At 52.4% G+C, this 12,512-nt stretch overlaps 1 protein-coding gene across 1 annotated transcript; it reads left to right on the top strand.

Annotated features, from left to right (window-relative positions):
• Positions 1-6,687: 6,687 nt before the first annotated feature.
• On the top strand, positions 6,688-8,233 carry HOXB1 (homeobox B1). Its single transcript, XM_047758341.1, has 2 exons — positions 6,688-7,268; positions 7,797-8,233. The coding sequence occupies exons 1-2, from the start codon at positions 6,692-6,694 to the stop codon at positions 8,123-8,125; spliced, it is 906 nt and encodes a 301-aa protein (XP_047614297.1). The 5' UTR covers positions 6,688-6,691; the 3' UTR covers positions 8,126-8,233.
• The last annotated feature ends 4,279 nt before the right edge of the window (positions 8,234-12,512 follow it).

The raw sequence follows: 12,512 nt of genomic DNA, 5'->3' as shown, positions 1-12,512 counted from the left end.
GTGAGTCATTCGTTTAAGAAGAATGGCTCGTTAATATTATGGTGAAAGCAAAAGACCATTAGATTGAGGAATTATTTGCAATCATGATAACCTGAGTCATTCAAACTTTTTTTTTTTTTTTTTAACTGATGCCTGGGTAAGTCCCTTCCCCTTTCCAGACCTCAGTTTCTCCAACTATAAAATAAATGGGAGAACTAGAGCCTCTAATGTTCTCTGCATCCGTATATGCCACAAGTATATTTGTCAGTGTTTACAATGTATTAAAGATTTATTAGGGCTGGTGTCATGTGCTTTTAAATGGAGGTGGTGACTCTTGATGTGTGATGATAACCCACCTCCCAAGTATCTGATGGAACCATTTAAACAAATTTTAATGTGTAACTTTACACCAACAATCATGCCCCCGTCATTATTTAAAGGAGCAGGGAGAGAAATCTTTTCAACTGGTTTGTAGCAGGCTGTAATGCTGTGTGCCATGTGCCAGATATCCAATAAATATGAGTATTCAGAGGTGTCCTAGCCAAGTTTTCCACTGGTTTGCATTCTCTGCACCTTCCCCAACTTCCCCAATTTGGTTAAGTTTATTCTTATTTGAAAAAGAGTAGGATGTTTTACACAAAATGCTTCTTTAACATGGTGCACTAGACTTTATTATTTTTTAAAAATTGGTTTTGGGCTTGGAGTGCACTAGACTTTAAAAGCCCCCCTTGGAGTTCCCATCATGGCTCAGTGGTTAACCAATCCGACTGGGAACCATGAGGTTGCGGGTTCAATCCCTGCCCTTGCTCAGTGGGTGAATGATCCGGTGTTGCCATGAGCTGTGGTGTAGGTTGCAGACGCGGCTCGGATCCCGCGTTGCTGTGGCTGTGGTGTAGGCCGGTGGCTACAGCTCCGATTCGAGCCCTAGCCTGGGAACATATGCTGCGGGAGCAGCCCAAGAAATCACAGTAAGACAAAAAAACAAAAACAAAAACAAAAAACCCCTTTAGTTAAGTTTTGTCCAGTCGCTAGGGTGTCAGAGGATAGGTAAAAATTCTGGGTCTTTCTAAACAGCTCTGCTGAATCCCCCTGCCCACCTTTCCCCCAAGTCTCGGGCAAACACTCATTGGTCCCACTGTACATCTTCCTGAAATATACTTTTGGAGTTCCCGTTGGGGCTCAGTGCAGACAAACCCTAATAGTATCCATGATGATGTAGGTTCAATCCCTGGCCCCGCTCAATGGGTTAAGGATCTCTCCTTGCTGTGGCAGTGGGGTAGGCCAGCAGCTATAGCTCTGATTCAATCCCTAGCTGGGGAACTTCCATATACCATGAGTGCAGGCCCTTAAAAAAAAAAAAGCAAAATATGCTTTATTAAATACATGTCCTTAGTTTGCAGAAAGTACACTCTAGGGCTCTACATCATCCCCTCCACCTGCTGTGGCTGCTGTGTCCCAAATCCTCCACTGACTTTTCCAGCCCAGCTCTGCCCTCCTATGGCCCCCACCCCTAACCTCTCCACACTCAGGGGTGAGACAGACATTTGGTGCCTGAAGGAGATTTAACAAACTGCTTCCTCCTCGGAGGAAAGAGTCAAAAGTAAAAAGGCTTCCCAAGACCTTCTTTATTTCCTGACCGCCAAAGAAAAATCACAATCTGGACAGTCATTTAGATACAAATTCAGCCTGATCAGTGTTCAATAAGGTTTCCAATGCAGATATTTTGGTCACAACCACCACCCGTGGATAAACCCAATTAGGTAGAAAATTATTTCATTTCTTCATTTCCCTCTAATCTTCCATTTTAGAAAGATCTCAACTCTCTGACTTACTTCTCATTCCAGATGCAAGTTTACACCCTGTTCTGACATCACGGAAGTCAGGTTCAACCCCGACTCTGGGAAGGACAGTTTCTAAGCTAAATCGAAGGGATAGACAACATCCTCCCTAGAAGGCTTTTCCCCCACATTTGGAAGTTCAGGAAGTTCTTGCTAATATCTAACCTCGAATTTTCCTGCTGCAGTTTTAATCACTCGGGTTCTTTATAGATTATATAATATTAGGCTTTACTTTTCAAAAAAAAAAAAACAAAACAAAACCCTTGAGGTTAGAACAAAATCCTTTGTCTAAACAGAGCCAATCTTCTGACTTCTCAGTGAAATTTGCATATGATAAAGAACATATTGCATAATGTGGTGATGTGTTACATAAAAAAATAGCACATGTGCTATTTTCCTATCACATATTTCCATATTTTAACATGCCGATTATATTAAAAATCAGAAGACTGACTCATACCCTTTCAGAATGTGCATGTAATGTTAATAGCATGCATTTATAGAGTTTCTCTGTGGTTTATGTTTTCTCGTTTGCTTTAATCCTACTAACAATACAGTGAAGTAGTATTAAACCCATTCTTCTCAGAGGCTGAGATTCAGAGAAACTTGGAAGCTTGTCCAGGATCATAATGCTAAGAAATAGCCAAGCAAGGATTTGAACCCAAGTATTCTAACCCCCAAACTAAGAGTCTTCCCATTGTAATCTGAGCCACACACAGCCTATGGTTTTCAATCAGATCTGTGACACTTTTATTAAAAGAAATACCACTGATTTCTTTTTCTATTTTCTTTCTAGGGCCGCACCTGTGGCATACGGAGGTTCCCAGGCTAGGGAACCTACACAGCTGCCCGTCTACACCACAGCCACAGCAACATCAAATCTGAGCTGCATCTGTGACCTCCATCTGTGACCTACACAAGAGCTCATGACAACGCTGGATCCTTAAGCCACTGAGTGAAGCCAGGAATCGAACCTGCAATCTCATGATCCCTAGTCGGATTCATTTCCGATGCACCACAACGGGAACTCCATACCACTGATTTCTTTTCTTTTCTTTTTTGTCTTTTTTGCCATTTCTAGGGCATATAGAGTTTCCCAGGCTAGGGGTCGAATCGGGAGCTGTAGCCGCCGGCCTACACCACAGCCACAGCAACGCGGGATCCGAGCCGCGTCTGCGACCTACACCACAGCTCATGGCAACGCCAGCTCCTTAACCCACTGAGCAAGGCCAGGGATCAAACCTGAAACCTCATGGTTCCTAGTCGGATTCATTAACCACTGAGCTACGGCGGAAACTCCTCCATACCACTGATTTCTGATTCCATTCGTCCCACAAACAGCAATAAGAGACCATCTCTTATAGAGGAAAAAAATTATAACCCTGAATACTCTTTTAAGTCTCAGGTTCCAATCTTTGCTCTTTGGCCTCCAAGATCTGGGCTGGGGAGAGCAGGCAGAGAGGCTCTTAAGGGCCTAATGAAAGAACCATCCAGATCGCTCCTGCCAAGGCCCAGCTAAAGCTGCTTCCTCCACAGAAAACTTCTACCACATCCCCATTCTCTTTTGAATGGTCACCCAGAACCTCTCAAAGATAATTTCAGTTCTAAACATACATATGTTCTTCTTTCTCTCCTATATGTCTAAATAGATTGTAGAAAAGAGGAAATCAACTATATTTCACTTTGGTGTTGGGTCCACCCAGAACTTCTCTGGTGAATTTAATGTGATCAACCAGAAAATCCTATAGGCCATAGGTTACTCCAGATGTGGATTGCACATTTCTTTGTTTGTGAGTTAGTTGGTTTGGTTTGTTTTGCTGTGGGCTTAGCAAGGAATCCAGGTTCCACAGACTTTCTCCTCAGGCCAGAGGCCAGTGAAGTTTCTCTTAAGGAGGAAGAGAGACTTGGGAGCCTAGGGACTCAAGATTCTTTTTCTTCCAGTCCTTTCTGCTGGAGCTGGGAGAGCCAGCAGGGACTTGCAGGAGTTTCCCTATGGCATATGGAGGTTCCCAGGCTAGGGGTCGAATCAGAGCTGCAGCTTCTGGTCTACACCACAGCCACAGCAACACAGGATCCAAGGTGAGTCTGCAACCTACACCACAGCTCATGGCAACACCGGATCCCCAACCCACTGAGCAAGGCCAGGGATCAAACCCACAACCTCAGGATTCCTAGTCAGATTCATTTCTGCTGTGCCACAGTGGGAACTCCAACTCTCAGAAGTTTTCATCTTTCTGCTACACAAGAGAAGGTAGCAAGGCTCAGGGATGACCTGGAGAGCACGGAGTGAGGCCAAAGCAATCATTGTACTTGGCAGTATAACTTGAGGCTTTTTGCCCCACCCCTTTCTTCCTGTCCTTATAATAGATTGGTGGTGACTTTGGCTGTTACTAGGGTTACTAGGGAGACTGCAGTTCCCCAACTCCTGGAATGATTTCTGCTCTTTCATTAAACCAATTTGGAATTTACTTCCTCTGTTAGACCTCAAATTGTTCCCTTAATTAGGAGGGTGAGGGGTGAGGCGAGGAGGTTCTCCCTGTGTTCGGGGAAAGGTGGACATGGGCGTCTCAGGTCTCCCAGAGGAAGGGCAGCCAGGTCAGAGGGAGGCCCAGCTCAGATTTGGGGTGAGAAGAGAAACCCTATACCCTTCTTCTCCAAAGGCCTCTGTGGAGAAGAGCTTACAGTGCGAGGAGCTACAAACATGTGGGAGCAGCGGGAAAGAGAAAGAAAATGCTGGCTCTCATCTCGACGGGCCTTTTCCCCTCAATCCGTCTGCAGCCCCCCCACCCCGCCCCCACCCCCACCCCTGCCCCCGACAACCCTCCTTCCCTTTGTCCGCCCTCAACCCTTCGCAGGGACCATCTCTCACCCTCCCCCATTGCATGTCTCTTAAAGGAGGTGCCAGCTGGTCCCCTCCCCACAACTGGTCCTGCCGCGAAGCAGAGGGAAGGAAGCCGAGTACACGTGAGGAGGGAGGGGGGCTGGGGTCCCGTGAGATGCTTTGAGCTCTTTCATAGTTGGGGGCCAAGCAAGACTCACAGGCATGACGAGGCAGGCAGTGGGATTCTGGTGAGAAAGGGGGAAGGGGGAGAGGCCAGGCCGATAGAGGACAGGCAAAACGAGGGGCCTGGGACCGAGAAAGAGGGAGAGACAGAGAGGGAGAGAGACTTCGGGGCCTCCTTTGCAGAGCCCTGAGGCCTCGCCCTGCCCTTTGTGGGGGCGGGGAAACCTGAGACGCCTCCTCGAGGGTCCTCTCTGGACCTGTCCCACCTGCCTCCGCCTCGCCTCAGCTCAGTTGTTTACAGAGATCATCCCCTGAACCCTTGCCCTTCTGGACTTGCCCTAGCCCAGGCCCCAGGCCTCCGGCCGGCCAGGCAGACACCCTGACAGGTTACAAATGAGCGTGGGTGTTGGATTGCGCCAAGCTCTTGTCCTCAGAGTCTGGAGGAGGACAGTCGATGGGCTCTACCTAAGAGCTGCCCTTCCAGTTCTGTCCCTGTCCCAACGGAGTCAAGGAGGCACTTCCTGTTCGCCTCCCCTCCCCCAACCCTAACCCCACAGACACACAGAGCTGGGAAGGTCCTGAGCCTCATGGTGAATCTCCCATTCTCTAAGCAACCGTCTTTGATCTCTTCGAGAAAATTCATCGGAAATTTGAGTGATCTTGCAGATGCAATTGGTATTGAATTTATGGATTGGAGGCCTGGGAGCTCTGACGGGGTAGGTGATAGAAGAGGAGCAGAAGAACGTAGCACGCTGGTTTTAAACACCACAGAAAGAGAATAAAAATGTCTCCTCTGCACCTGTAAGTAAACATCACCCTAGCTCAGTGCTCACTGTGGCTCTCTGGAGAGATACAGGGAGTTATTTGAGTCTGAGTGAGCGAGGCAGCTACAGCTATGGATGGCTAGAGAGAGGATAAATACATCCGGAGAGATGAGTTGATGGATGGGTAGGGAACAAATATAAATATGGAGAGAGATGGACGAACAGAGAGATGGATTGAGACAGAGCGACTATCAAGAGAAGCTGAGGGAGAGGAATGAATGTGTGAATGAGGAGAGAGGGGTGCAGCTGGAGAGGAGAACGGGGCATTTCTCATCCTCCTCTCCACGTTTCTGTCATCTTGGCTTGTTCCTTGAAATGCCATTTTCCCACCCCTCGCTAAATGAGTTCTTCCTCCAGATTCTAAGCCCTGCCTCACACCCTTGGGTGTTTTTGCACCCGCTTCCTTCACAGTCATCCATTTGGTCCAAGATAACATCCCTCGCTCCCAGCCCCTCACCCCAAGACAAACTGGGAGAAAGAAACTTGGAGTGGGAGTGCTGGGCTAAAGAGGCTGGATTCCCCATCTCCTGGTCTACAGACTTGGGGGGAAGGATCCCTTGGGTGGGGGTGGGTGGGAAGAATGAAGGGCAGCTGGTTTGAATTTGTCCAAATCTAATAACCCAGGAGCCTATTGAGGGCCTTGGGGGTTGGGAGGGAAGTCTTGAATATTCCTCTAACTTCCCCCCCCCCTCCCTCTGGTCCCTTCTTTCCTAAAGTCTTTGAAGAAAGATGTTTTTGACGCTTCCACGTCGCCCTCAGATGGATGGGCTGCGGGTGATTGAAGTGTCTTTGTCATGCTAATGCTTGGGGGGTGATGGATGGGCGCTGGGGCTGCCAAACTCTGGCCCGCTGCGCCCATTGGCCTGGGAGAGATCACATGCGCCCCTCCGTTCCCCACTCCCTACCCCCTTCCTGGGGGAGCCCTGGCCCAGGCGAGCTGGGCTAGGCCATGGATGCAAGCTGCGGGGCTGTGACATACTGCCGAAAGGTTGTAGGGCAAGAGGGTGTCTCCCCCAAACGGGCCGACCCGCCTGCGGCCTCCACGCATGGACTATAATAGGATGAACTCCTTCTTAGAGTACCCACTCTGTAATCGGGGACCCAGCGCCTACAGCGCCCACAGCGCCCCTACCTCCTTCCCCCCCAGCTCGGCTCCCGCTGTTGACAGCTATGCAGGCGAGGCCCGCTATAGTGCGGGGCTGCCCAGCCCCGCGCTCCAGCAGAACTCAGGCTACCCGGCCCAACAGCCACCTTCGGCGTTGGGGGTGCCCTTCCCCAGCGCCGCGACCTCAGGGTTCGCCCCGGCTGCCTGCAGCCCCAGCTATGGGCCTTCTCAGTACTACCCTCTGGGCCAGACGGAAGGAGATGGAGGCTATTTTCAACCTTCAAGCTATGGGCCCCAGCTAGGAGGCTTGTCCGAAGGCTACGGAACCGGTGGAGCGGGCCCGGGGCCGTATCCTCCCCCGCAGCCCCCTTACACGAACGAGCAGGCGGCGAGCTTTGCACCAGCTTATGCCGATCTGCTCTCCGAGGATAAGGAATCACCCAGCGCGTCAGAAACCTGCACCCCCACAGCCCGGACCTTCGACTGGATGAAGGTTAAGAGGAACCCACCCAAGACAGGTAGGGCTCAGATGTGGCCACCCAGCACTCTGAGACGTGCTGCGGGGCCCAGAGCGGCTCTGCTGCTTCGATGCTGAGGTTTCCTGAGCTGGGTTCCTCGGAGCCAGCGGGTAGAGGCAGGTAAGAGCACTCTGCCCAGGCTCAGGTCAGGTGGGGTCTCCCCACCCAGCGAGTGCCCGGTTACCCTTAAGAGTAAGTCTTCACACACACCCCCACCTCCTGATCTGTGTGCATCCTTCGCACCCTCCCCCCCGCACCCACCCTACCCCCCCGCGGTCCAGGCGGAGGTCCGGCGGAGGGATGGGGGATGGGAGTGCGGGGGGGGGGATTTGAAGATCACCCAGATTTGAAGATCACCTGGAGTGGTGCCCGGTGACCCATGGGAACTTTGAGAGCTGAAGCTGGACAGAGTGGTCAGTGGGGGTGCGGGGCTGGCGGGGCTGGCGGGGCTGGTGGGGCCGGGGGAGGGGCGCGGAAGGAGAAAGAGGTGCGAGGACTGACGCGGCCCTTCTCTCGCCCCGCCCCTAGCGAAGGTGTCGGAGCTGGGCCTGGGCGCGCCCGGGGGTCTGCGCACCAACTTCACCACGCGGCAGCTGACCGAGCTGGAGAAGGAGTTCCACTTCAACAAGTACCTGAGCCGGGCCCGGCGGGTGGAGATCGCCGCCACCCTGGAGCTCAACGAGACGCAGGTCAAGATTTGGTTCCAGAACCGGCGCATGAAGCAGAAGAAGCGCGAGCGGGAGGGAGGCCGGGTGCCCCCAGCCCCTCCAGGCTGTCCCAAGGAGGCGGCTGGAGACGCCTCCGACCAGTCCACGTGCACCTCCCCGGAAGCTTCGCCCAGCTCCGTCACCTCCTGAACTGATACCTCCCAACCCACTGGGCTCCCCAGCACGGGGGCGGGAGCACCGCGGATCTGCCCTCCCCTGGGCTCTCCCTAACCCCAGGCCTTGGCTTTACTCCTCGGGCCATCCTCACCAAGGCTGGGGCTCCGGTTTAGAGCTGCCTTTGGGAGGAATGGGCTACCGCTTTGCTGATGACTGGGGACCCTACAGGACCAGAGGGTCCCCAGGAGACACCCAATCTGTCAAATGTGGAGGGAAGGACTTCCCTCGGCCTTTAATCCGGGGATCAGCAAGAGGGTGGGTGTGAGCGAGCCCCCACCTTCTGGATCCCCCTGTCTTTGCAATGGGCCATTTCTTAGTCCAGTGCCTTTGAGCTGTGAGGACTTTTCCTCATGCACTCTTATCCTAACTCCCCCGTCCAGGCCCAGACAGAGAGAAGGCCTTGAGGTTTCTTGTGTGGGAGGTGTTTGGGTGCAGGCATATTACCCATGCTTAATCTGTGTAGTCACCACAGCCCTTACAATAGCACCAGCTGCCTTGTGACAGACCAAAAAGCAACCCCCCCCAATCTAACCCTATTAACCCCTTCCTGGCACATTTGTATTGCACTAACGCAGCCTCCAGAGGTTGTTTTCTGAGACCTGCCTCCTCCCACCAGCGACCTCATCTCTAAGATACCAAAATGATTTGGAACTTGGTACTTCAGAGACTTCTGGAATGTTGTTTGAGGCCTGCCTCCAGCAAGCCTCTACCAGGAAGGTGCAGGCACCCCCCCCCCACTAGTTCCTCCCCTATTTATTGCCTCCAGGAAAAGCCAGGACCCTCCTCCCCTTCTCCATCCCCACCCTTGGGGCAGCACAGGGAGGCCCAGGTGCAAGGAGAGCTCCTACCAGCAGCAAGCATTTCTCTGATCATCGCAGAGACAGTGCAGGCCCCACTCTTTCTGGAAACCTGAGCCCCAGGCAACCAGGTTTTCTCTGTACCTTCAGCTACCTCATTTCAATAAAGTCTGTGTTTTTCCCCTCTTCCTGCCTCTTCTGCTCCTCCACCTAGGGGTAGGGGAGGCTTGATCTCCAAGAGCCCTGGGGGAGTAATGGGGAAAGAGTTGGTACAGGCTTGGTGAGCTGGAAGGAGCTGAGGTTTAAGATCTCAACTGAGGAGGAGTTCCCACTGTGGTGCATCAGACACCAATCCAATCAGTATCCATGAAGATGCGGGTTTGATCCCTGGCCTCATGTGGGTGAGGGATCTGGCATTGCCAAGAGCTGTGATGTAGGTCTCAGTTGAGGCTTGGATCCCGAGTTGCTGTGGCTGTGGTGGAGGCTGGCAGCTGTGGCTCTGATGTGACTCCTAGCCTGGGAACTTCCATATGCCACAAGTGTGGCCCTAAAAGGGGAAAAAAAGGGGGGGGGAGGGGAGGGAGGAAAAAAAATCTCAGCTGGATAAAGAGAAGGACTTTCTGGGGCCTAAAACAAAACCCACGCCAGGTTTCCAAGTCTGACAGCAGTCAGTCCTCAGGTCATTGGAGGAATATGGGAAAAGTCCGGAGGAAAAGGGTGATGGGGAGGAAAGAGTTCCCAGAGGGTCCTGATAGGAAGGCAGGACAGGAGAAGCACACACCACTTTGGAGAGAACAGAAACGGGTGTAAAAAGAGGGAGAAGTTTGGGGGAAGGCAAGGGCCCTCTACCCCTTGCCTGTTTCCCCCAGGCCCAGAGCCAGGCTTGGCAGAAAGCGGGGGCCTCAGTAAATATTTGCTGAAGGTGCGAAGCAGGGTGTGGAGGCCGTGTAACGTCGGCCTCCCCGCCAATTCTTGCTCGGAGAAAGTCAGAGGATGGGTGGTCCACAAACTTCAGGTTGGCACCCCGTTACCTCCTCCGCTCCGGCCCCCAGCCCGGCGTCCTTCCATCCCACTGGGAAGTCCAAGCTCGGGAGCTCAGGAGCCGGTGTGACTGGGAGACTGGCCGAAGCCGCCCGCCCCGAAGTGCCAAGTGCCGGCCACAGGGCTCTCGGCGGCCGCCCAGGTCTCCGGCGCAGCGGAAGGGCCGAGGGGGCGGCGGGGTGCGGGGAAGCGAGGGCCGCCTCGGGAGCCGCAGGTTGGAGCACCGAGGCCCTGGGGAGGGAGGAGGAGGCCGAGGTAAACCCCAGTCCCGCGCTGACCTTTTTACCCCGAAGCGCCCCCGGGCTTTCCAAACAAGCCCTCGGCGCGCCCGCGGGGGCAGCTATTGTCTGCCGGCGGGTCCCATTGACAACACTTTGGTCGGCGAAGGGGGGTCGGGTCGGGGCGCGGGGGGGGGCGGCTGTCCCGGTTCGGGGAGCGCCCGCGACGGCCGCCCAACCGCCTGCCAGCGCTCTCTTGCCCCCGCAGTGCCGTCTGGTTTATGGATTCCGGTGACCCGCGGAGCCCCAATGTCCTGGAGCCGGGACAGCTGGGGGGATGCACTAGCATCAAGGGGCCGTCTTATCCAACCCATCTATTGAATTCTTGACCTTTCAAAGGAAGACAAGGGGGGAAAAGGACTAGGAGTGCATGCGGGAAATGCCGAGTACCAGCTTCTTAATGAAATTGATGCTATTATAGGAGAGGCAACCTTATCAATAATTGCACAGTCTAGCTGGAGAGGAAGAGAAATGCATTGCAAGAGGAAGCCCAGCTTTCCCAGAGGCTGATGTGTTGCCCTCTGTCTTTTAAAAAAAAAAAATCTATTAACTGCTTTTCTGCATTCAATTGAAATTGCTACGAAGGTTGGCTTCCCCAAAGGGGTCACTGACAGAGAGGACAGAGCAAGTGTCTGCGGAAACAAAACACCCCTTACTTGGAGCCATTCGATGTAAGCTGGTAGAGCCTTCTGGTTGGGGTGTTTCTGGATCCTGCAGCCTTTGGATCAGTGGGTGGAAAATTGGGGAGGAGGAAGGAACATTGGTTAGAGGGGGCCCCCAAGGATGGTGAAGCTGGGCTTCAGTCCTGGGGGAGGTTTGTCCGTTTGGGTTTTGGTCATAGCAGAAGGAAACATCAGATTCCCCCAGGGAGGTGTGAGGGGCAAATCAGTTCTTTTTTAGCAGAGGAGCAGGCTCAAAATAATCCATAGTACATCTGAGCACCCCCCCATCTCCTTTGAGTCTGACTCCTTTCTCACTAGTGCTCTCCTAAAATTCCACTTATCTGAGGCCCCAGACTAGTCTGCAAGGAAGGCATTTAGTTGCAGAAAGAAAAGGTCTCTGTATTTTCCTGCCATAAATGACAAAGGAAGAAGTTGGTAACAACAAACAATCACACAAACAAACACATTGTGAAACTTTCTAAAATAGATGCCACACTGCTCCATGCCTTTCAGATAGGTGGGTTTTTCATAGACCTTGAGGTTACCAGGAGATCTGAAAGTACATTTTCTGCAAAATTTAAAGCGCTCCACTCCAACACCTCTATTTACCAGATCGCCAAAAAATGTCTCCTGTTTTTGAAAAATAAAAATCTTTTATTTATTTATTTATTTTTTTTTTTAGGGCCGCACTTGCAGCACGTAGAGGTTCCCAGGCTAAGGGTTGAATCGGAGCTGTTGCCGCCGGCCTAGGGCAGAGCCACAGCAATGCAGGATCAGAGCCGTGTCTGCAACCTACACCACAGCTCACCACAGCAACACCGGATCCTTAACCCACTGACCGAGGCCAGGGATTGAACCCGCAACCTCATGGTTCCTAGTTGGATTCGTTTCCGCTGCGCCATGATGGGAACTCGGAAAAATTAAAATCTTAAGAGACTTCCCCCCCTTGATTCTTCACCGGAGGGAGAATCCTCAGGTTGCAAGTGGGTCAGGGTTTGGGAGGAGTCGCTCCCGGCCCCGCCCCCAGCACGTAGCCTCCGCTCTACCCGCCCCTCTGCACCATCTGTTTCTCAGCCCTAAGTGTGAACTTTTCCTCTTTCATTTGCTTTTTTTCTTCAGCATTTGTTCTCCCAACGTGAGGGCCCTTTGATCTCCTGGACATGGGAGAGACAAGAAAAGGAGATTTCACAAACCCTAAAGTTCTTCTTACTTTTAATGTGGGTTTCTTTGTTTCGAGCATTCCTTACACCGGTATTGCTAGGGGATTGCTCTCGCTGGGCTGCTGGAAGCGAGTTGGTGGGATGGGGAGTAGAGACGGGTGTGTAGACGGGGAGGCGGGGGCGTCTCCAGATGACTATGTTCGCTAAGACTAAGAAGACCAAGTCCACTAAGGGATCCAGATGAATCTGAGAAGAAGGCCAGGATACATAGGTTCAGGTCCTTCCTGCTCTGCCTCTCACAGCCTTGGGGCCTTGGGCAGGTTGTCTCATTCTCTGTGCCCAGGCTCATTTTCTACAAAATGGGCATCACAAGAGTCCCTGTTGCATAGGGTAGATGTTAGGATGAAATAAATTATTATGGG

This window comes from Phacochoerus africanus, chromosome 14 (assembly GCF_016906955.1).
Source record: "Phacochoerus africanus isolate WHEZ1 chromosome 14, ROS_Pafr_v1, whole genome shotgun sequence".
Classification (NCBI taxonomy): Eukaryota; Metazoa; Chordata; class Mammalia; order Artiodactyla; family Suidae; genus Phacochoerus; species Phacochoerus africanus.
Note: the sequence above shows the minus strand (reverse complement) of the source record. Positions and strands in the feature narration are given on the sequence as shown.